This window comes from Dermochelys coriacea, chromosome 2, assembly GCF_009764565.3.
Source record: "Dermochelys coriacea isolate rDerCor1 chromosome 2, rDerCor1.pri.v4, whole genome shotgun sequence".
Lineage (NCBI taxonomy): Eukaryota > Metazoa > Chordata > Testudines > Dermochelyidae > Dermochelys > Dermochelys coriacea.
This window is the reverse complement of record NC_050069.1, coordinates 195614025-195638726: the sequence shown is the minus strand read 5'-3', so window position 1 is coordinate 195638726 and position 24702 is coordinate 195614025. Positions and strand designations below refer to the sequence as shown.

Genomic DNA, 24702 nt, shown 5'->3' with positions numbered 1-24702 from the left:
AGATGCATAACCCTGTACTTAACAGTTACATTTTTGTCTCTGTATATATAAATTTAGTAATCATGTAAAATGCTAGACTGACAATTCTGGAGACTAAAATCCTCTCTCTATCCTCAGAGGAAGCATAGAATGAGCAGCAGCAACAATGCAAGGTTCCCCAAACCACTGTATGCCTAGCTCGATCTGGAGAAATGACCTCTACAGGTGAGGCTACGGTTAGTTTCGTAGCTAATTCAGTCAGCCTCTCTGCTGAAACTGCCACAGAAAGGTGCCAGTTAATTTCAGCTGTGTTTGTATTTTGCAACCTGGCTGACAGTCCACAAGGAACTGGATTGAGACTGAACTCCTTTCACAGCTATCAGTCATCAAATGGTAACAACTTTTAGTCACTACTAATTTGGCTCGATTTGAATAAGTGATCTAAAGGTGAAATAGCAAATTGAGTATGAAACAAAGCTTTAAAACAAAATCTTGCTTTTCAAGAGACACCCACACTTCAAATTCACTTCTGTATGTTTACATAGGAACTGCCATAGTGGGTCAGACCCAAGGTCCTATTAGTCCAGTATCTATATTTTTTCCCTCTATATTTTGACAGTGACTAATGACAGATACTTCAGAAGAAGCAGCAAGAACTCCACTATAGGCAGCTCTGGGATAATCTAGCACCCATATTAAATCTCATCCTGATCTTTAAAAGTTAGAAATTAGCTTAAATCCTGAAGCATGAGGTTTAATATCCCTTCTAAAAATGTTTATAATTAATTTTAAAACAACTCTGGGTTCCCTTGTTCTGCATATAAAGTGTCCAAACTCTCTCTAAATCTTGGTCTCAATGACTTTTTGTGACAATGAGTTCCACAGTCTATTTGCACACCTTTCATCAGTCGTGAATTTGCCAACTTTTAATTTCATTGAATGTCCCCTTATTCTTGTGTTACAAGGCAGGTGGAAACTCTGTCTTCACTATGCCATTCATTATTTTACATATTTGTATCATGTCTCCTCATATTCGTTTCCTTTCAAAGACAAACAATCCCAAACTTGTCAATCTCTCTTTACATGAGTGTTTTTCCATGCCCTTAAATCTCTCATTGCCCTTTTCTGACACAGACACAATAATTCTGCAATATCATTTTTGATATCAGGTGGCCAATATGCACCAAGTATTCCAGAAGAAGCTGCACCATTGATTTCTATATTATTCTCTCTCTGGTTCCTTAGGTATCCTAACACCTTGTTTCCTTTTTTGACTGCAGATGCACATTGTGGACAGCCCAATGAAACTCAGTGACACACATCCCTTTTCTGAGCGGATACAGTTAATTTAGGACCTTTTAAGATGAAGTTCAGCTGTGCACAGCATGATTTAATCAACAAAGCCAAACCTTTTATAAAACAGCCACTGTGTGAAAATTGGTAAATCTGTATATTCTTCCATTAAGGAAACAGCGAAGTCTACCATAAAAGTTTATCGTGCCTGGAAAAAATGTCATTTTGATAAGTTATTTAAACAGAATGAATAGCAAAAGCATAATAAAATTTACCATCTCTAAAAGATAGGACATCATCTTTTAGGGATTATAATTCAGAAAACTTCAATAGCTGCACATTATATAGATGATTTGATCGCTATTCTCCATTCCACCTTCCCTCCTCTTTCCCTGAAAAGATCTGTTTAAAAAACTGACATTCCACTGTAAGTCACTCATTTTGCAAAGAGCCACCACTTTGTTTTGCTCTATGTTGAAAACAATAATATTTTAAAGAATATGGAATGTCTTAGAAATTTTTAAATAGGCCTTAAGATGTGAAAGCACAGAGAAGGAACCACCACCTGATTTGGAGATAAGATTTCGCCTCACTGCAACTGCTTGCAACTTACCCAGCTAATCAAATTTCTTTTGATGTAAATATAGAGGCCTACATCATGAGTTGTCATCCCTCATTCTTTAAGACTAGATGGAAGCAAAGTTCCCAAATGTGTTTCTATTGTAATATGGGATCACAGTATAGAAAAGGTTCAGAAGCACGCATCTGGAGTCTCAGCTTCTATTCATATCCTGAACAGATGTAATTGAATAACAATGCAGCTACAGCTAACAGAAACACTAATTTAACAAATAATACCCTATGCCTAAGGCTACAATTCAGTCATGGGTATTTTTAGTGTTAAAAAAAAAAGTCGTGGACACGACATGGGCAATAAACAAAAATTCACAGCCTGCGACCTGTCCATGATTCTAATATTAATACCTAAATTTTAGCTGGGGGAGCCGCTGATCTGGGAGGGGTCCCCGGGGCCAGTGGCACCTGCTGCCGGGGGCCACCAAGCAGCAGCTGTTCTGGCCGCCCCCAGGACCGCTCTAGCAGTGACCGGTGCAGCTGACCCCAGGGCCACCTGAGCGGCTGTCCCCAGGACCAGCTGCTTATGCGGCCCTAGGGTCAGCCACACTGGCCCCTGCAGAAGTCACAGAGGTTATGGAAAGTCATGGAATCTGTGACTTGCGCATCCTCTGAGAAAAACACGGAGCCCTACCTATGCATGTACAATTGAACATGTAAAGCACAATATACATGCTAAGTGATCTTTTCAAAACCCCAGTAAATAATTAGGTACTGGAGTAGATTAAGCGAATTGCTCAAGATCCCCCTGAGACAGTGTCAATGCAGTATTAAAACTCAAGAATTTCTGTCTCAATCAATGAGCTCATGCTGCACAAATTAAAATTCATGGAACAACCTTGCATTCTAAAAAGTTCTAAAATAAAGTTTATATCCCACTTACAAAGCTGAGTCATCTACATTTTGTATCATTTATTCCACATATTGATTTTTCATAGAAAAATGGTAATTGATAGTTGTCAAAGGGGCACAATTGCCTCCCAAGCACCTTCTGGTGACTGAGCGTGGCTCTGCTAGGGCCTGTCTCAATTTCCCCCTCAACATGATAACAACGAGGTCACTTGAATGGCCCAGTCAAAGAGACACCAAACACTCTACATCACTATTTCTCCCTTTAAACACTCTCGGAAAGAGCACATATACAATGGTTTACATGCTCTTACCTCTGAGCCCAGGTAAAACTTAAAAGTCCCAAAGCTAAAGTCTGGGTTCCAGCAGCTGCTGCTTCTGCTGTAAGACCTCATTCTGCTCCACTGCCTGGAGAGCTCTGCAGTCTTTTCCCTTCTTGGTCAGGATCTCTCCAAGGCGCCTCTTCCAGGAGAGCTCTGTAATCCCTTATCTAACTGCTTTAGGAGCACAGCTTCTGCCTGGCTCAATCTCCAGGCTTTAGAGGAGCACAGCTTCTGCTTAGTTCAGACTTCCGGGAAGCTCCCCTTCCTCTGAAGCTTCCTTTTTCCTCAGGAGCCCACTTGTTCTTTACTTAATTAACTGCCTTCCAGCTACTTAGGCAGTTAAACCCCACATGGACATGGTCTGGCTCATTCTCTTCAAGGGAGCTTGTCACAGGTCAGCTGGGCAAAAGGGCCAGCTCTGTGACAAGAGTATTAAAGCTTAATTGATTTTTCTCTTAGTCACATAACTAACAAAAGCAGCTGGTTTTGCACTTTATCCTAGATCCCCTTTTTGCTTTCCTTTCTCCTCCTATTTTCCACAATATTCCTTCACACACTGTCACTTTTCACCCAACAGGATGGACACTCAAAGATTGGTCACTGAGTGTAAGCTGAACGTCAGCAGGACCCATCAGTTACAGAAACAAAAGATTATCCTAGTCAGTTTGGAATAGGGATCTCTGGCTGGGAGCACAATGCCTGTTTAAAAATGCAGCAGTAGTCAGCTGGAATAAAGTCTCCAACCATTGCTATTGTACCTTCTAAGTCTGCTGACTGGCACTTGGGTCGATTCATTTGAAAACTGCAGAGAGAAAAAAAGAGTATTCTAAAACCCAAACTAATTTCTGTCTCTCACTACCAGCTTAGTTTTCATCTTCCCACACACCAAAAAATGAAAATATAAACTGACCCTGACAGAAAACTAGAGATTACAGCTCTATACCAAAAAATGATACCTATCCACAAATGTACCAGACTAACACATACTGTATAGCTATATTCTTAAACTGAGCTTACTAGTATTATGGATAAAAAAATGTTTTGTATTGTAGTTTTCATTAGTGATAAGAGAATGTCAAAGTCTGAAAATGCAATTCCATATTTTTAAATTTCTGTATATACTTACAAATACACTTGCAAACACTTGGATGCTTATCAAAAATATTTCAGTCTGGAAGCCATGCCAAACAACAAGCAGCTCTCTCTTTTACTAAACCTGCAGTACCTATTGGTTCAGTAACAGTGGAAATACCATGAGATTAGCCTCTCCTTTTGATTTCAGTATTTCCAGTCCTGACTAAAAGGAAGATAGAATTCTCATTTCAAAATTGTTAACAAAATTTTGCAAAACTGAGAAAAGCAAATTTGAGGGCAAAGACTCATGGTCTTATTTTATCTGAACCAGTTTAAAATCAGTATCATCAAAAGATTACTGAACTAGCATATAAAAAATTGTTGCAGTAATACTAGTTATAAAATTGTGTTTTATAATTTTATAAAATAATATAACAAAACCAGACCTACTTTAAACTAGAATCTCTGCTCAAAGGCAACTCAGGAGGACAAAAAAAAATATGATAAAAACTGCTTTCAGTAAGTACATTCTTCCATCCAGCTTCAGCCAGTTACAATACTTCTCTTCTTGCTTTGATCTAACAAAGGTTACATCTATGAAAAAACAATGACTCATCACCTGTGGAGAAGTGAGGGCGGTGGAAGTAATTGCCTAAAATTACTCCGACAGAAAATTATCTTAAACCTGCTCCTTTTTCTTGATATTTTATTTAGAAGTACGGAGCGGGGGAGGGGGGAAGAGGAGGGAATTACTTGGACTTTTTTCATGAATCTATAAACATAAAAACATGCAGAGATATTCATGAAAACTTTCTAGCTGATAATTAAGGGTTAGTATAAAAACGTAAGAACAAAAACAAAATCATTCATAAAGAATTCATTCACGTATTCCATTCAAAATAAATGGTCAAACTAACATAATACACTAGAAGCACGACTATTCAAAAGTAGTTCTATTAAATTGTCTATATAAAAATGCAATAACAAAGGCTAACACTGACCAATAAACTGACTGAAGAAGATTTGTGCCCTTTAAGACATAAGATTTTTTGTAAGTTTCTTTTACATATTGTAAAGGTACGTAACCGGATGAACTATAAACTCCCTTTGAGTTTAAAATATACAAAACACAATAAAAAGAGCAATACAAAGAATTTTACAGGCCATACTGTTACATGTTATAGCCACTCATTGTTTCAATTATTGAAAACTCCTCATGAAAAAGCAGTCTTTAATTTCGTTAAAACTCTTTTGGTTTCATCCCAGTTCATTATTATAAGATCCTAGAAAAATTACTCTAAGGCAGTGTCTATACTAGAGAATTTTTACAGAAGACTCCCACTAGTTCTATTGCTGGTTCTGACAAACTAACAGTGGCACTGATGTAGATAAGGCTCTTCAGCTACTGGACCAAAACACACACTGCTCTAAGATATGAGTACACAGATTTCATGTAGTTCAATGGATGTTAAGCATATCAGAAATCAGAAGAAGCCTTTTAACTTTACATTATAGCTAACAATTCTGCTTGTAGTTTAGCAAACACTGGAAATGCAAGCATCTTATATGAAATTGCAAAGAGAATGATAGTTTAAAATCAGAAATGCAATTCCATATTATATATTGATCATAAAACCTGTGTAAGCTACTAAAAGTCACTTAGATATAATACTTAATTTAAACCATAATTTACTATTAAACCATCAGGAAATAGAATAATTCTGCATAGAAAGCAATAACCCAGTTTTTTATTAATATACAGTGAATTTTAATTTCGACATAACAGTAAATCAATATAGACTGGGCTATTAACACCAAGTTTTTTATATGCAAAGTTGTAAAAATATCATTTAAAAATATCATCTTGAAATTTGGCATCAAAGTAAAGTCCCATACTCAATATAGCTGGGCTTATTCTATGTATACACAAAAAGAAAAGGAGTACTTGTGGCACCTTAGAGATTAAATTTATTTGAGCATAAACTTTCATGAGCTACAGCTCACTTCATCGGATGTATACAGTAGAACCTCAGAGTTGCAAACTAACCAGTCAACCACACACCTCGTTTGGAACCAAAAGTATGGAATGAGGAAGCAGTGAAGGAAAAAACAAACAAACAAACAACCAAATACAGTACTGTGTTAAACATAAACTACTAAAAAATAAGGGAAAGTTTAAAAAAAGATTTGACAAGGTAAGGAAACTGTTTCTGTGCTGGTTACATTTAAATTAAGATGGTTAAAAAGCAGGATTTTTCTTCTGCATAAAGTTTCAAAGCTGTATTAAGTCAATGTTTCATTGTAAACTTTTGAAAGAACCACCATAATGTTTCGTTCAGTTATGAACATTTCAGAGTTATGAACAACCTCTGTTCTTGAGGTGTTCGTAACTCTGAAGTTCTTCTGTAATTTGGGGAGCTGATTAGCTGATTAGCAAAGGATTTAATAACTAGAGATCAAGCTTTTATTTATTTTTTTTTGGTCTCCTTTTTAAAAAGGACATACTTAGTTGGTTGGAAAAAAAAAAAAAATACAACTCTTACTGTGATCAGTCCCGGTGTGTTAAAGTTCTCCAAATACTCTATATCCAGCAGGGTAGGTTGATTTAAATCACCAAGTGGAAAGACTCATTTTAAACAATCAATTTTAAATAAACTTTCATTTGGACTTCAGTTATTTTCTCAGAAAAGATGCACTCTCATTGGTTGATATAACCATTAAAACATAACTAAATAGAGCCTATACACTAGATTTGATACATCCTTTTGCTGCCTGTAGCTATATAATTTATTTAAGCAATTATATAGGTTAATTCTATGGTTTATTCATTGTACATTTTAGTATTTTAGAAAATGGCAAGCAATATATTGGTTATTTACTAGATAATTGGCTTTTTGCTCATCATTTTTGTCATGCTGCATTAGGACATAACTGAAATTTAATTAAACACACAAAACAGCATATTTATTTTTATTTAAATGTTTTAAGACTTGTAGTAAGTTAGGCCTTACCACATTTTGTATTAAATTTAGATTTCATTTTAAATTGATACATCTGAAAAAGAAAAACTTCTGATTGTTTAAATTATAAGAACAATTCCATTTAAATGTCAAATTCTGATTTTGATTTTTTTTAAAGTCACCAATTTTTATCCACCCTGTATACACAACTATAGAAGACAGTCCAGAATGAACAATATGCACATACTACTAAGAACAAATCTTGAATAGCATCTAAATGATATACTGAAACATCAGAAAATAACTTTGTCAAGTATTATCCAGTACCGAAATGCTTTGAATATAGGAGCAGACTTGTCACTTCTCCCTACATAGTTACACCCCCTTAATCAAAGAAAGCGTTGTCCAATCAAAGATCTAACCAGTCCAGAAATGTAGTCACAGCTCTGTGCTTGCAGTAGGGCCTTGGTTCAGTAGCTCTCAAGACTACTTCCTAGGCTAGTAGAAACCATTAGGATCAAAGGAGGGAAGAGTTTCATGTCCCAAACACAACATCCCCAATCTGTGTAGCTCAGATATACTTTTTGAAGCGCTACGTAAATTAACAGCACTATATAAAATAGTCTTTTAGTAGCACTAATAATGAGATTTTGAATTCTTATTTTAACATGTGCAGAAACAGACTGCTTTCCCCCATTTTCCAGGAGCATGCAGCAAATGTTGCATTGATTCACTCATTGTATATCATCAGATACTAAGGTGGCTCATTTTGTGGCTTTTACTACGCATTAAAAATATAGCTTATTTTGATGTTAAAACTTCCATTATTTTACAAAGAACAGAAATACTACATACTGTACAAATTATAATCCTTTAAATAATAAAGTCATCATCCAAATCATAACGAGTTCTTTGATAAAGAGAAACAAAAAAATGGAAGAGGAAAGAAAGGAAAAGAAAAGAATTCCACCTCTTGTTGCATTTTTGTTCCTTCATCCCTCTCCTCCTCCTCCTCCTCTGGAGAATCAATCTAGGCAACAGACTTACCAGAGCATTGGCAAGTACAGTTAGCTATTTTGAGTCCATGGATATCCATCCTTTCTCCAGTAATAATGCAAAGCAACTATAAACTATTATGAATAGGGACTGAAAAACCCACTCACCTAGAGCCAAGTGATCTGAGTGAGGCCAAGAAGCCAGTGGCTCCTTGTCTGGAAGGGAGGTGGAGAGGGTATAAGCAGAATAGTACAAGTTCTTTCTGTGAAGGGATTGAGGAAGCAAAACAAATGGAGTCACTACATTGTACGAGGATAGGCATGAGGAGGCAGGGCCCAGAATAGCCCAGTTGCTTTTTGCACAGGATTAGACAGAAGGATCTTGTGTCAGTGCTCTTTTAAGAGGCAGAAAAGGGGAGGAAGGAACAGAGGACTGGCTCTTGAATGCAGGACTCTCTCCTGCTAGAACAAACTTCATTGTCCTGCAAGGCACAATTCTCTGACCTTGTCTTCCTTCAGATCACAGAACAGCACATCAACTTACTCAAAAAAGAAAAGGAAAAACAGACAACTCAAGAAGAGAAACAACATTTGTTTTTTGTTTAATTTCCTAATTCAGGGAGGCATTTGGATACCCCTATGATGGGCACAGCATAAGAATCTAAAAAGATTAGAATATAGGCCCAGTGTAGCATGACGATCTAGGAGGCAGAGGACCTCCTGAGCACCCAGGAAAGCAGCAGGAATGAAGGCAGCAGCAGCATAGCAGAACTAATTTATCCATTTGGGAGGGAATATATTTTTATAGTCAGAGAAAGCAGAACTGATGGGGGGAAAGAACTGATTTATTGTATGGTGAGAAGGCATGCCAATGAAAATCAAATATGTATGCCTTTTGGCATGTGTGGTGATGTAGATTTAATCTATTCAGATTGTAAACTCTTTGGGGCAGAGATTGCCTCTCTTATTTGTTTGTACAGTTCAGAGCACCACAGAGCCCTGACTTCTCAGTGCTGCGGCAATACAAATACAATTTTTTTTTCCCAAACTCCAATGATGAAGTTCTTTAATTTGTAAAATGTTCCAGGAGCATCAACTTAAAAGCAGCCTTCAAAAGTTAAAACCCTTAAAGGCATATAGCTAGCTGCTTTAAATCTGTACCTACAAAAGAATGTTTTAAAGAGTCTAGGCTGCAGTTTCTTTGTTAAGAAGAAAACCAGAAAGGCACCACTACAGAAGAAAGAAATTCAGATGTCAAAGCAAAAACAGAAAGCAGTTCTGGGACAGTATACAAGCTTTACAATGTCAAATTGTAAATTGCATAGTCCAGAATACAGAGGTGGTAAATGGCACCTTTCCGGATCACACTGAAGACAGACAGATGTACAACAGATGGATTGTGTAAACCTAACCAAATTCATTTTGCAAGAAATAAAAACCTTCTTTCTTGTTTTTCCATGAATGCAACATGGATAGCATGTCCCTCCATCACAAGCTGGTAATAAAGGGTATTAAAGCAGCCATGCTCAACATCAAACAACAGAATCGAGGAGCACCAATACAATACAATGTTAGTTTGAATGAATTATTCTATACAAAATATTTCAAAATGCTTTCCCAACTTAAGTAACGTAACTCTCGTGCTGCTGTTGTTTAAAAATCTTAACCAGGGGAAGAAAGGTAATATTTGAAAACAGAGAGAGTTGATGCTGAGAGACACAGGAAAGCCTTTTGGATAGCAAGAGCTGCAGAGGAGAAGGCTCTCACTTCATCCTCAGTGACAAGATGGTGGAAAAGGATGGACAGAGGAAAGTAACAGATCCTGGGGGAGCACTAATGGAGCTGTATGAAGGAGATACAGACATGGAAAAGCTTTTTTGGATGGCATGTGAGAGTAGAAGGCCAGGAACATTGTGCACATGCAGGAGTCCAGAGAGCTGTAACTTAGTGTGGCCAGAGAAAAAGAGAATTATTACTTCAGAAGAGTCAACCCAAAAACAGATGAAGACATGCATGAATATTCCAGCAGAGGAGTCAGCAAGAAAGTAAGAAAACACAGAACTGATGCAATCTTATCATAAACCCAAGGAAATGGATATATTCTTTTGATTAAGAAAATATTATTTCGTAATAGGTGCCTATTCTGGAATCTCTTAAAACAATTAACTTGTATCATCTCTATCATAGGTTTTAAAAGGGGGGGGGGCTAAGTCCCAGCATGCTCCTAGCAATACAAAATCTTCCTTCCTTTGCACCGCCAACAGTAACATTTTTAAAAGCACCTAATTCCCACTTTCAGAAATGACTTGGGGACTTTGAAAGCCAACAGAACTTTGGCTCTTAAGTTCCTAAGTGATTTTTGAAAAATGGGACTTTAATAAAATTTCCAAAAGCTCCTAATGTTAAGGGGAAAATCTGGGCCTTAGCATGTGACCAGAGAGGTAATAGATGCAGGTAACGGCAGACCAAAAGGGGTGGGAATGTATTCTTGAGCCAACCAGCATTCCCAGAGAACATTCTCACAGGAATTTCCTTTAGATTAGATCCCCTTAGAGTGCATCCTCCAACTGCAACAGTGGCACTATGGCATGGGGAGGGGCATAGTCTCTCAGGTAATCAAGTGCCAAATCACTTGGCCTTTTAGAGGTTAAAAGCAACATCTTGAATTCCATCCTGAAACTCATCGGTAGCCAGTACATCAATAATCCAGGAGCTACAGAGTGCTCCCAAGGAGACATCGCACTCCAATTGGCCACTGTATTCTGCAATAGCTTCATTTCCAGAGTAGCCTAAAGTGGTAGTTCCATCCAGAGCGCATTACAATAGCGCATGAAGTTAAACTTACTCCTTTGTTTACTTGTAAAAGAAAATACATTCAAATTATTCCAAACTATCAAATCACACAGAGATCACTTAGGGAACTTTGTAGAACCTCAGAGTTATGAACTGATCAGTCAACCACACACCTCATTTGGATCCGGAAGTATGCAATCAGTCAGCAAGAGACAAAAAAAAAAAAAAAAAAGGCAAATACAGTACAGTACTGTGTTAAACAAACTACTAAAAAAATAAAGGGAAAGTTTTTTAAAATAAGATTTGAAAAAGTAAGGAAACTGTTTCTGTGCTTGTTTCATTTAAATAAAATGGTTAAAAGCAGTATTTTTATTCTGCATAGTAAAGTTCCAAAGCTGTATTAAGTCAATGTTCAGTTGTAAACTTGTGAAAGAACCATAATGTTTTGTTCAGAGTTATGAACCACCTCCATTCCCAAGGTGTTAGTAACTCTGAGTTTCTACCGTATCAATACTTAGTCCTGCCATGAGTGCACTGGACTAGATGACCTCTCAAGGTCCCTTCTAGTCCTATAATTATTCTTCTCTCACTCTCTTCACTTTTCTGTCTGTTACACTGTAAAACTTTCAGGGCACGTCTTCCTCTTTGTTTGTACAGCCCCTAACACAAAGGAGCCCAAATCTTGATTAGGACCTTTGAGCATTACCACGCTACAAATAACAAAAAGTAATAAGTACATTACCATTGAGGTCCCCCAAGTTCTACAGCTCAGAAGCTAGCTGTTTAAGAATTCTGTCAAGTAATTACACCAATTTTCATGTTTGTTTTCTTTATTCAACACCAGTCACTCCAATGACTTTATCTGGATCAGCTGAAACACTATTCTGAATACGTCGAGAGAGAATGTAATTGACCAACAACATTGTACCTGATCATCAACTCCCCACAATAATGAATACCCTCAGAAAACTGTTGTACACTTAAGATCTACGTGAAATATCAGTAAAAAAAATTGCAATTCAAGCATTGCTACCACAAGATTGCACCAAACTAGATTTCCCTGCTGTTAAAATAAACACTTTCATGTTGAAGGAATAGATTCAAAAGAGAATACATTTATTTGAATCTTTTGGCATCCCATAAATTAAATACAAGTCCTGTCTCAGTTTCAAATCTTTATTTTACTTAAAAATATTTGAAAAAGTAACTGATATGGAAAGAAATATTTCAAATCTTTCCATGCAACTTATTAGGGTTGCCAACTTTCTAATCATACAAAACTGAACATCCAAGCTCCACCCATTCCCCCAAGACCCCGCCTCCCTTCCCCCGAGGCCCCTCCCTCAGTGGCTCACTCTCCCCACCCTCACTCACTCACTGGGCTGGGGCAGAAGGTTGTAGTGTGGGAAGGGGTGACGGCTCTAACTGGGGATGTGGGATCTGGGGTGGGGCTGGAGATGAGGAGTTTGGGGTGCAAAAGGGGCTCCAGGGTGAAGGGGGGGGCTGAGGGATTTGAAATGTGGGAGGGGGCTGCGGGTTGAGGTTGAGGTGCAGGAGGGGGTACGGGCTCTCGGCTGGGGGTGCAAGCTCTGGCGTGGGGCCAAGGATGAGGGAGGGGTTCAGGGTGTGGGAAGGGGCTCTGAGCTGGGGCAGGGGACTGAAGTGCAGGGGACTGAGGGCTCCAGCTGGAGGTGCAGGCTCTGAGGTTGAGCCAGGGATGAGGGGTTTGGAGTGTAGGAAGGGGCTCCGGGTTTGGTGGAGGCTCAGGGCTGGAGCAAGGGGTTGGGGTGCGGGCTTACATAGGGGCGGTTCCTGGTCAGTGGCGCAGCAGAGCTAAAGCAGGCTCCCTGCCTGTTCTGGCTCCACGCTGCGCCCCAGAAGCAGCCAGCAGCAGGTCCAGCTCCTAGACAGGGGAGCCAGGAGGCTCCACACGCTGCTCTCACCCGCAAGCACTGCTCCCCCAGCTCCCACTGGCCGCAGTTCCCAGCCAGTTGGGAGCACGGAGCCGGTTCTCAGAGCGGGGGCAGCGCACAGAACCCCATGGCACCCCCGACTAGGAGCCAGACCTGCTGGCTGCTTCCAGGGCGCAGCGCGGTGCCAGGACAGATAGGCACTAGCCTGCCTTAGCCCTGTAGCACCATCGACCAAACTTTTAACGGCCTGGTCAGAAGTGCTGACGAGAGCCGCCAGGGTCCCTTTTCGACCAGAAGTTCCAGTGGAAAACGAACACCTGGCAACCCTACATCTTATTTATAAAAAAAAAAAAATCAAACTTTTGAAAGATTAGACTTTAAATTATCCCTTCAGGAGGCAAATCAGACTGTCCAACTATAAGGAAAAACATTCATATGGTTTTAATCAAGCCGCAACTTTATTATTAGATATCTGGGACTACCCAGCAGATAAGTGTACACAGTGCAGATAACCCCATGTTCATTCAATAACTACTGGTGGGGGTTCCACCAGCCCCCCTTCTTTTTCCATCCAGGTCCCCCAGCCAACCCATTGCTGGGACCTTACCAGTCACCCCCCCACACATAAGAGGGCTACAGTGGGCTATAAGAAAGGAGGGTTGGCTCCTTGCTGCATCATCAATAGGAGCCCCAGCTCCACCCTCCCCTGTTCCGTTCCTTTAACAAACACCTCCTTTAAGTCCTTTACCAAGCCATTTATCCGGTCGCTGTACCTTCCCTGGGGAGTTCCTGCACTGGACAGCCACCCCACACTTACTGAATGAGTTGTGGCATCATAGCTCTTCATGCCTCACATCAACAAAGCCCCCCCGCAACCTGCTGTGGGTAAGGCGAAAGCCCCCCAACTCCACCGAGATCAATCTGGTGGCGAGGGAAAAATTCCTTCCCAGGTCCCCTCCCCACCCCGCAAAAAAAGGGAGGCTCGCGCAAGGCCCACAGGTGGTCTTGACCAAACCTGGCATTTCACCATCTAAAGAGGAGGGAGGGTGGGTGCTGCCTCAGCCTGATCTGTGTAAAAGGGGGCTTCACCGCATGGGGCAGCCCATTTTAAACCCTTCCGCCCATCCAGTTCCCAGAGGATGAGTTAGTGTTGCTACGCTAGCCCCTTGTCCCCTTTTGCAGCAGTCTGACCTCTCCCCACACAGCCATAAAGCACCGTTCCCTCCATTCAGCCAGCCAGCCAAGTTCCCTCCCACTTAAAGGTGTGGTGTGGCCATTTCCTTGAAGAGGCAAAAAATATATGATAGTATCCAGTACCAAATCAAAACACCATATCTAACACCAGTAGATTAAGATATGGTAGAAAGCATGCGAGTTCCAAGATTACAATTGATCCTTTTCTATACATACAGGGCTCCTAAATAAAAATTAAATGAACAACAAATGTTGCATATATAAATCAGAAGAGGAAATATACACGTATATTCTATGGGAGTGTGCAACAATAACGTAATCCTGGAAAACAGGAAGTGAACATGGTAAAAAGGGGTTTCTTCAAATGTTTTTTTCTCGTAATGTGAGATGGCTCCTTTGACTCTTCATAACAAAATAAGTGACACTCCAGAAACAAAAGGAAACCCCTTTTCCCTCCAAATTGTAAACTGGGTAACCTTGACAGGTGATTTTGCAGCCTACGGCCTCAATTCTGCAAAGACTTAACTTCAATTACTTAAAATGGACTTGAAGTCAATGGGACTATTTGTGGGGCAGAAAATTAAAGAGATCTGTAAAACTTTGCATGATCAGGTATTAGAATGGGCTCCCTTCCAAATAAATTACAACATGGAGACTTTTCAAGCAGTTGGACTCCTTTCATAAGCACTCATAATTAGTAATGTTTTATAATGAAATATACACAACTATTTTGGAAAATCTTAAGCATGTTGACTACAGACAGGAAAAATGTATCTTTCTGTACATTTTACAGATTATTGAAAACTATTTGTCAGAGGATTTTTTTTTTTTTAAGATAGGATTCTGGTCTTTGGTTCAGCTACATCAGAAGTTTCTGAGCAATTATTTCAGTTTTCACCTGACCAGAGAGTGTGAAAATGTTCATGTAATTCTTGCTAAATTATAACCTGACATGGTTTATGTCAAGGAAAAAGCAGAATACCTGTGGGCTAATAGCTATATTTTGCTTAAGTGAATAGAAGGGATGCACATGGCAGCATGAAAATCAAGTTTACCTTTGTTCCTCATGACACCATCTCTTTAAAATAAAATTACTTTGTGAAATATAGTAAAACCTTTCCAAATCTCACTTCAACTCAAAAGCCCTATATTCTCACATACAAAAATAGGAGTTTCTAACATTTGGCAACAGACTAAATGTTACCAGTTTGTAAACACTACAGATGTACATGCATCCGATGAAGTGAGCTGTAGCTCACGAAAGCTTATGCTCAAATAAATTTGTTAGTCTCTAAGGTGCCACAAGTCCTCCTTTTCTTTTTACAGATGTACTGAGGTCTTTTATCACTGACTTCATTAATGTTACAAAATAGATAACATAATAAATCAATAAATACATTATCAAATTAAATAACTTGTTAAAATAAACAGTCAATTTAGTACCCTTTTTATTGGGTGTTAGCTTACTTGCAAATTTGAAAAATTCAGTAATCCTCAATGGGTCTCCTACTTACTACAAATCAGTGAAAGTCTACTCAGTTCTTAACCATATAATTGGAGTATTGTTTAATTGGCTAAAATTCCTAGTAGTTATGCAATTAGTTGATCAAAATCCTATCTTTAACAACAAAAGGGTAAAAGATACTCTATTTGTAGAGATTTAATTTAAAACTATACAAATATGCATTAAGTTGGGCTGCATATCCATTTTTACTATGCTACAGGATAAAAATGATAATTCTATTTAAACCATCAAAAATTCTTCCAAGACAGCATATGTATTTAAAGTCATAAGAAAAAGAGGATATTTGAAGCTCACACGTCAGCAAGGACACATCACATAACTCCTACCTCTTTGACTTCATGGAGTTGACCAGTATATTGACTCTTGGCTCTCCGGGCTGCTGCAGGCGATTTGTGATGTGTGACTGTGACAACAGTCGGTCCACTTTGACTCTGATGCTTTTGACTACTAGGAGATGCAGAATTACTCATCCCAGAAGGAAGCAAAGACAAGCTTCTGTTTCGTGAGGAGGGAGTGCTCTAGAATAAGCAACAGGATGTTAAAACGAAGAATTAAGATACATGAGTAAATAACATATGACCAAAAACTCTAAGGCTGCACTCTTCTCACTATAAAACTGAACCTGGAGAACTATAGGCACTCAAGTCTTACTGATGAAAAAATGCTGATAACAGGTATGGTGAAATTATCGCAAGGATCAGCCCTGATAGTGCAGAAGTCGCTTACTATGTACCTGGTTTGTTGAGATTTCTGAAGTAGGCTTCCCTAACTCTGGCGAGTGATTTCCAAACATTGCTATATATTAATATGCTCTAAGTATCTTTGTAGCCAAACACACAAACCTTTTAAAGAGGGTAATTAATCTGCTTTCCTAAGAACAAAAGAATCTCAATTACGCTGATAAATTTTATAAAGTCACTGACCTGTAATTCATGAGGCATGCTCGCTGATTATACAAAAAGGTATTTAGTTAAAGTTAGTGCTTTCCCGATTAGTTTATGAAATAGTTTGATGCTTCCTTTGCACAATTTTCAAAGCAGCAGCCATTGTAAGGCCCATACTCCAGGTTAAATTAAAATTTGAAGCAGAAGTGTGCTTTGTAAGTGTCAAGACATATTTTGGGGAGTGGATGAGGACAGGAGCAGAGAGGAGGGACAGAAAAGTTGGTAAGTGGGTTTTCAGGAATGTCTATAGTCTGATCGCTCTCCAGCTCTTGCTCTATTAATCACAGGTGACGTTGGGGGGGAGGGGGAAAGAGAATGCAGGGCCGCATGTCCCCCCAGATTTCTGGCAGGGTGGGAGTCGGGCTGAGCACAGCTGAAAGAGACCTGCCTGGGAAAGTCACCGACACCATGCACTTCTGCCGAGTCCTGCTAGGTGGCACCCGGAGCCAGGAAGCGAGATCAGGCTGGTAGCAGGCTCAATGGTGGAACTCGCTGAGGTTCCTGCGAGGCTGCACAGGGGAGCTCGGGGCAATGGGGAGAGGGAGGCAATGGGGAGGAGGGAGAAGGCAGTGCAGACCAGGGGCACTGTGGGTGGGGTGGGTGGAGAGCCCAGGGGAACACTAGCACAGTTCCCCTGAAACTGTGACAATGATATTTTATTTCATTTTTCCTAAAGGCCCAAGTCCAGCAAAGTACTTAATCGTGCTTAAGTCCAAGCACTTGAGCAGTTCCATTGATTTCAATGGGTCTACTCACATGCTTATAACTGAGCATAATGCTTAAGAGTGTGCTTGATTGGGGCCTTAATGTCAGAACATATTGTACTGAATCATAATTAAGAACTGGAAAGTCACACTATTAAACTTTGTAATGTTAATAGCAAAAGTGGGTCAGTTGTGAAGCTTCCATTCAAATTCAAGTTCCTGAACTTCAGATCCAAACCCACTTCATAAGAGTGCTGGGATTTGGAATTCTGAACTGACCCATCATGAAAATAAACAAGCTGTGAAGGTGAAATCTGAACTTAGATCTGATCTTCCTCATGTTTCTGAGTGGTTTGGATTCTGTATCCTAGTTTTGGGTCCATCTCTAGTTTAAAATGAACTGTAAAGAGAAAAGGGAATGGTAGGCAAGCCAAGAAATGTGACTTGACCGTCCCTGCTAATTGGGGTGGGCACAGGAGATTGAGCACAGAAATCTGTTTTAATTTACTTTCCAAAAATTCTTTCAAACCACTATCCTCCTGCCATGAAATCTGTTTTTACAGGTTTGCTAATGATACCCCATATTTATCATTCTGTGATACTACAGATTCCAGAAGAGACATCATAGCCACTAGGAGAGTTAGCATGAGATTTCTGGTACTTGTGATGCCAATATCTCCTTGTAAACCCCGAAGAGAGAGCAGATTCAAATGGAGAGGGAAAATAATTTTATAAAGGTTAAATTAGAACTGATTCCTGACATAGTTATTGGGTGCTTATACTATCACAAGAGCTCTAAAAATTATATCAAAAGGATTGTTTTTGCAAATATCTGTTGTTCAAATTGATATAAAACACCAGTGCAATCCAGAGCTTCTTCATGTGTAGCTCGCTTTTAGAACAGTCTCTATCTCCTATTACATAGTGTCATGAGACATTAGAAGTAGCTCTAGAAATCAAAACTCTTTTGTCTCGAGTACCTGCCCTGAACCTCTCTGCACAACACCAGAACCTTTAAATTGTGCCCTCCCCTTCCTCCCACTGTCAGCAGTTAACAGTCTCCTCTGCTTTTAATAATAGTCTGAGTCCCTCCCCACCCGCATGAGTTCAATTGTTCACATATCTGATCTTTTAATAGGGTTGCTACTCCATGGTTTGTTCACTGCATTACTCAATTATTTTATACTAGAGAAAGCCTTAAGGACTGCAGTTTCAGTCAGGCACACAGATAATGTAATCATTGCAGATATCACGATAGACACGTTAGATTGTTATCTATATGTGGTCCATCACAGCCTAGGCTATTTTTGTCCATGTTTGAAAAATGCTGTTGGTGATTTAATTTCCACACTTTGAGAGATCTATGTAATGTGCTTGCTAAGCTTCTTTCTTCTGTTTTATTATATTCTTGTTACAATTGTTGATACAATTACAACTGAAGATATTTACAGCACTGGAGAATCTAGATTCTTTACCTCTGATGACTTGAGCTTTCCCTCTTATTGAAATAGGCTGTGCCTAAGTACATCAGAACATCATATACTTCCGGCACAATAAACATACAATATAGATTTTTCCTTTTAAAATTTGACTACCAACATAATGTATCCAATGATAAACAGGAGAAGGGGGAATCCTGGTAATGGGATATTTTTCAGAACAAGATCTGAAGCCCACCTCTCTCCGTACGTTTCAGAGCCTGAACTTTAGCCCAAACCGGAACTTCCAAGCACTGTCTACACAGCTACTGTGAATGCACTAGTCTGAGCCCCGCAAGCCCAAGCCTGTGGACCCAAACTGGCAATCTCACTCCAAAATGCTGTGCCTACATACTCTACAGGATGTCAAGCCAGTTAGGGAAGGAGCAGCTCACTCAGTCCGTCCTTACTATCTCTGCAGTCATTGCCTCAACCCCTGTTCTTCCTCCTCCCACCTTCTGTCCAATCTGAGAACAGCTCCTCTGCTCCACCACCCTGTCCTGAACGAAGCTCAGATTTAGAGCTGGATTTAGGGCAGTTCTGAACCTTCAATAACAGGATGCGTTTTGATTAGTTTATCAGATGTTCTCTCTTTATTAAAAGAGACTACAGTTCACAAAAATACCATACCTTTATGTGTTTATAGTAAATTCAGCCCTATGAGAAGTTCTAACATACCAGAGTTATCCCAAAGTGGTTAGTTATCCAAAACCAAGTACCTACGCACACAAGATTAAAGTTGCAATTCTGAAAATTTTTTTTCGTTCTCTGCAGAAGCACTTTGAAGTGAAGTGTGATCAAGAACAGTATAAAAATAAAATGGCATTTATTATTCAGTTTTATGAAATAGTTACTGCATCTAATTTATCTTTCATGTAGTTATGCTCTAATAATCATTTTACTTGTGTTATTCCTTTTGGGGATTACTGAAGATAAAATTTTAGTAACTTATAAGATTTCACCACACAAAAGAGAAAACTTATCAAAATGTCAGATCAGATCAAGACTACCACTGATAAAAATTAACAAAAATGGACTGAACATTTTTTTATTTGACTAAAGTAGAGTTTATCTGAACTGTCTGTGCCTACTGTACATATTTAGATCAATCAAAACTCAAAAAAAGGCACCATGCATATGCTTTGTGCCTACCTGACATAACTTAAAAATACATCCCAAGTACAGCATTTTAAGATAACATACTGCAAACTTCCCCTCCTCAAACAATTCCCTTCCATTTTCAAGTGTCTGGGAAAAAAAGATGAGTCTTGCAATGTTCCTGAAGATCGTTAATACCAGCTGCATCCTTACTTAAAGACTCCAGTATAAATATTTTACTGTCCCGTCAACCTTCCAGGGATAGGTGTTACAGAAAAGTTCTAGTATACATACTGATTTTACTTTAAGAGTTCATTCACTGGTTGCAATTACTGTGTCACTTCAGGACTAATTACAGAAAATGCATCCTTTTGTGCAGACTGCAACATTACTTGATGCATTTTCTCACACACCATCCAGAATTCTAGAGAATGCAAACTGCTTATGTCATACAGATGTAGTTTAAGTGTTGATGCTTTCAAGAAATAGCAAAGTTTACTACCAAAAATGACAACTATCGCAAGAAATAGATTTCAATAGCAATAGTAATTTTAAATGTATATAGATATAAGGCTTCTCATTTCAAATGATCCCAAAGTGCTATAAAAAACATTCAAGAATCACTTAATCCACAACTGAAACAAAACTATTTTTGGAGTACCACATCAGAGCTGTTCAAGAGCACATAGTAGCACTATGGAATAATTTCAGAGAAATAAAAAATATCACTTGCATTTGAAACTCTGGCATGGGAGGTTTAATTGAGCAACAGTTGGCTCAGTTGCAAATTAGGCAAGATAATGAGTAAAAGCTTCCTCCATAGCTTAAAAAATGTGAAACATCCAATGTCAATCTCATATGAACAGCATTTCCTGTCTCCCACAACCACTGGTTCTATATTGACTCTCAGAGAAGAGTGTAGGTTTCAGAGTAGCAGCCATGTTACTCTATATCCGCAAAAAAAACAGGAGTACTTGTGGCACCTTAGAGACTAACAAATTTATTAGAGCATAAGCTTTCAAGGCTACAGCCCATTTTATCGGATGCATAAAATGGAACATATAGTAAGAAGATTATAAATACACACACACACAGAAGGTGGAAGTTGCCATACAAAGTGTGAAAGGCTAATTAGTTAAGATGAGCTATTAGCAGGAAAAAAAAATTTTGTAGTGATAATCAAGATGGCCCATTTAGACAGTTGACAAGAAGGTATGAGGATACTTAACATAGGGAAATAGATTAAATATGTGTAATGACCCAGCCACTCCCAGTCTCTATTCAAACCCAAGTTAATGGTATCTAGTTTGCATATTAATTCAAGCTCAGCAGTTTCTCGCTGGAGTCTGTTTTTGAAGCTTTTCTGTTGCAAAAATTGCCACCCTTAAGTCTTTTACTGAGTGGCCAGAGAGGTTGAAGTGTTCTCCTACCAGTTTTTGAATGTTATGATTCCTGATGTCAGATTTGTGTCCATTTATTCTTTTATGTAGAGACTGTCCGGTTTGGCCAATTTACATGGCAGAGAGGCATTGCTGGCACATGATGGCATATAGAGACTGGGAGGGGCTGGGTCATTACACATATTGAATCTATTTCAATATGTTAAGAATACTCATACCTTCTTGTCAACTGTCTAAGTGGGCCATCTTGAACATCATTACAAAAGTTTTTTTCTCCTGCTGATAATAGCTCATCTTAACTAATTAGCCACTCACACTTTGTATGGCAACTTGTGTGTGTGTGCGCGCGCGCGCGTATATTTATAATCTTCTTACTATATGTTCCATTCTGTGCATCCAATGAAATGGGCTGTAGCGCATGAAAGCTTATGCTCTAATAAATTTGTTAAGTCTCTAAGGTGCCACAAGTACTCCTGTTCTTTTTTAGAAAAGAGTGTAATGTATTAAATTACCCAAACCATACATTTTCCACATGTCCCCATCTAAATACTCTTCCTTGCCTTATTCTACTTACCTACCATATGGGGTTCTGATGGAACCACAGTACAAACTACTACAACTAGAGACTAAAATACAATTCCTATGATTGATTGACACTTTCTTACCAACAGATCAAGGCACCAAGAGGAAATATGGATTTTAAGTTGGCACTAACATTCACAAGCCTTGTGAATAGGAAAGGAAGTAGTAGATGTGATATATCTTGACTTTAGCAAGGCTTTTGATACAGTCTCACATGACCCTCTCATAAACAAACTAGGAAAATACACCTAGATGGAGCTACTAAAAGGTGGGTGCATAACTGGCTGGAAAACCATTCCCAGAAAGTAATCATCACTGTTTCACAGTCAAGCTGGAAGGATATATTGAGTGGGGTCCCCCAGGGAACACTTTTGGATCCGGTTCTGTTCAATATCTTCATCAACGATTTAGATAATGACATAGAAAGTACATTTATAAAGTTTGCGGACGATACCAAGCTGGGAGGGGTTGCAAGTGCTTTGGAGGACAGGATTTTAATTCAAAATGATCTGTACAAACTGGAGAAATGGTCTGAAGTAAACAGGATGAAATTCAATATGGACAAATGCAAAGTACTCCACTTGGGAAGGAACAATCAGTTGCACACATACAAAATGAGAAATGACTGCCTAGGAAGGAGCACTTCAGAAAGGCATCTGGGGGTCACAGAGAATCACAAGCTAAATATGAATCAACACTATAACTCTGTTGTAAAAAAAGCAAACAATTTTGGGATGTATTAGAAGGCGTGTTGTAAGTAAGAAACGAGAAGTATTTCTTTCACTCCACTCCACACTGATTAGGCCTCAACTGGAGTATTGTGCCCAGTTCTGGCTGCCACATTTCAGGAAAGATGTGGACAAACTGGAGAAAGTCCAGAGAAGAGCACAAAGACAAAAAGTCTAGAAAACATGACCTATGAGGGAAAATTGAAAAAACTGGGTTTAGTCTGAAGAGAAGAGAAGACTTGGGGGGGGGGGGGAACCACGATAACAGTTTTCAAGTACATAAAAGGTTGTTACAAGGAGAAGGGAAAAAAATTGTTCTCCTTAACCACTGAGGAGAGGACAAGAAGCAATGGGCTTAAATTGCAGCAATAAGGTTAGACATTAGAAAAAACTTCCTGTCAGGGTAGTTAAGCACTGGAATAAATTGCCTAAGAAGTTTGTGGAATCTCCATCACTGAAGACTTTTAATGAGCATCTGTCAGGGATGGTCTAGATAATACTTAGTCCTGCAATGAGTGCAGGGGACTGGACTAGGTGACCTCTTGAGGTCCCTGCCAGTCCTCTGATTCTATGATTAAAATAAATAGATAGCTAATTTAATACCTATTTCTTAGAGACTTTTTGGTCATTGATGTATTGCTGTATGTTCCGACTCCTTAAACTTGTAGGAGGGTTGGTTATATCTATAGGCAGCCCTTTTGTATTATTCTGTGTTTTTAATTTATGGGAATTATGAAACAGACCCATTGGTGGCTCACTACTCTGTGTCAGCAACTCTTATTAGGCCTGAGAAATGCACTACACCTAATATATTGTTGTCACAGTATTTCACTATAAAGCAGGGGTTCTCCAACTGGGGGTCAGGATCCCTCAGGGGGTCAGCAGGTTATTACATGGGGGGTCACGAACTATCAGCCTCCACCCAAAACCCCACTTTGCCTCCAGCATTTATAATGGTGTTAAATATATTTAAAAAGTGTTTTTAATGTATAAGGGGGGGGGGGTCGCACTCAGAGGCTTGCTGTGTGAAAGGAGTCACCAGTACAAAAGTCTGAGAACCCCTGCTATAAAGCATGTCATGTGAGATATCAAATGAAAACCAGTGAGACATCATCATTGTGAAATGTATGCATTAACACTGTAAGAAGACTTATAGATATTCCTGATATTATGTTGTAAAGTCTAACAAGGCAGAATGGGCAAAGAGGTCTTTTGCTATTCAACTATCTCTGTCTCTAATATAAATTAACCATTGCGAAGCCAAATACAATGGGAGTTACATTTGTAAGTGAAGTAAACAGGAAAAACAAGTTAACAAGGGGGATGTAAAGGCAGCATGGCACTGGCACCCAGAAACAAGCAGCATGGGAGGAGAGTCTTATCATAGATTCATAGATATTAAGGTCAGAAGGGACCATTATGATCATCTAGTATGACATCCTGCACAATGCAGGCCACAGAATCTCCCCCACCCACTCCTGCGATAAACCTCTCACCTATATCTGAGCTATTGAAGTCCTTGAATCATGGTTTAAAGACTTTCAGGGAGCAGAGAATCCTCCAGCAAGTGATACATGCCCCATGCTACAGAGCAAGGCGAAAAAAAAAAAAGCCTCTTCCAATCTGCCATGGAGGAAAATTCCTTCCCGACCCCAAATATGGCGATCAGCTGAACTCTGAGCATATGGGCAAGATTCACCAGCCAGATACCCAGGAAAGAATTTTCTGTAGTAACTCAGATCTCACCCCATCTAACATCCCATCACAGGCCATTGGGCCAATTTACCATGAATATTTAAAGATCAATTAATTGCCAAAGCCATATTGTCCCACACCATCTCCTCCATAAACTTATCAAGTTTAATCTTAAAGCCAGATAGATCTTTTGCCCCCACTGCTTCCCTTGGAAGGCTATTCCAAAACTTCACTCCTCTGATGGTTAGAAACCTTCGTCTAATTTCAAGTCTAAACTTCCCGATGACCAGTTTATATCCATTTGTTCTTGTGTCCACATTGGTACTGAGCTTAAATAATTCCTCTCCCTCTCTGGTATTTATCCCTCTGATATATTTATAGAGAGCAATCATATCTCCCCTCAGCCTTCTTTTAGTTAGGCTAAACAAGCCAAGCTCCTCGAATCTCCTTTCATAAGACATGTTTTCCATTCCTCGGATCATCCTAGTAGCCCTTCTCTGGTACCTGTTCCAGTTTGAATTCATCCTTCTTAAACATGGGAG

General features: G+C 39.2%; 1 protein-coding gene across 1 annotated transcript in view; it reads right to left on the bottom strand.

Moving 5' to 3' along the window:
• OSBPL10 (oxysterol binding protein like 10) overlaps positions 1-24702 on the bottom strand; it is a 187123-nt gene that overhangs the window by 94276 nt on the left and 68145 nt on the right. The window contains exon 4 of the mRNA XM_038388596.2: positions 15858-16049. Coding sequence (XP_038244524.1) covers positions 15858-16049 — 192 coding nt within the window. The remainder of the gene's footprint in view (positions 1-15857; positions 16050-24702) is intronic.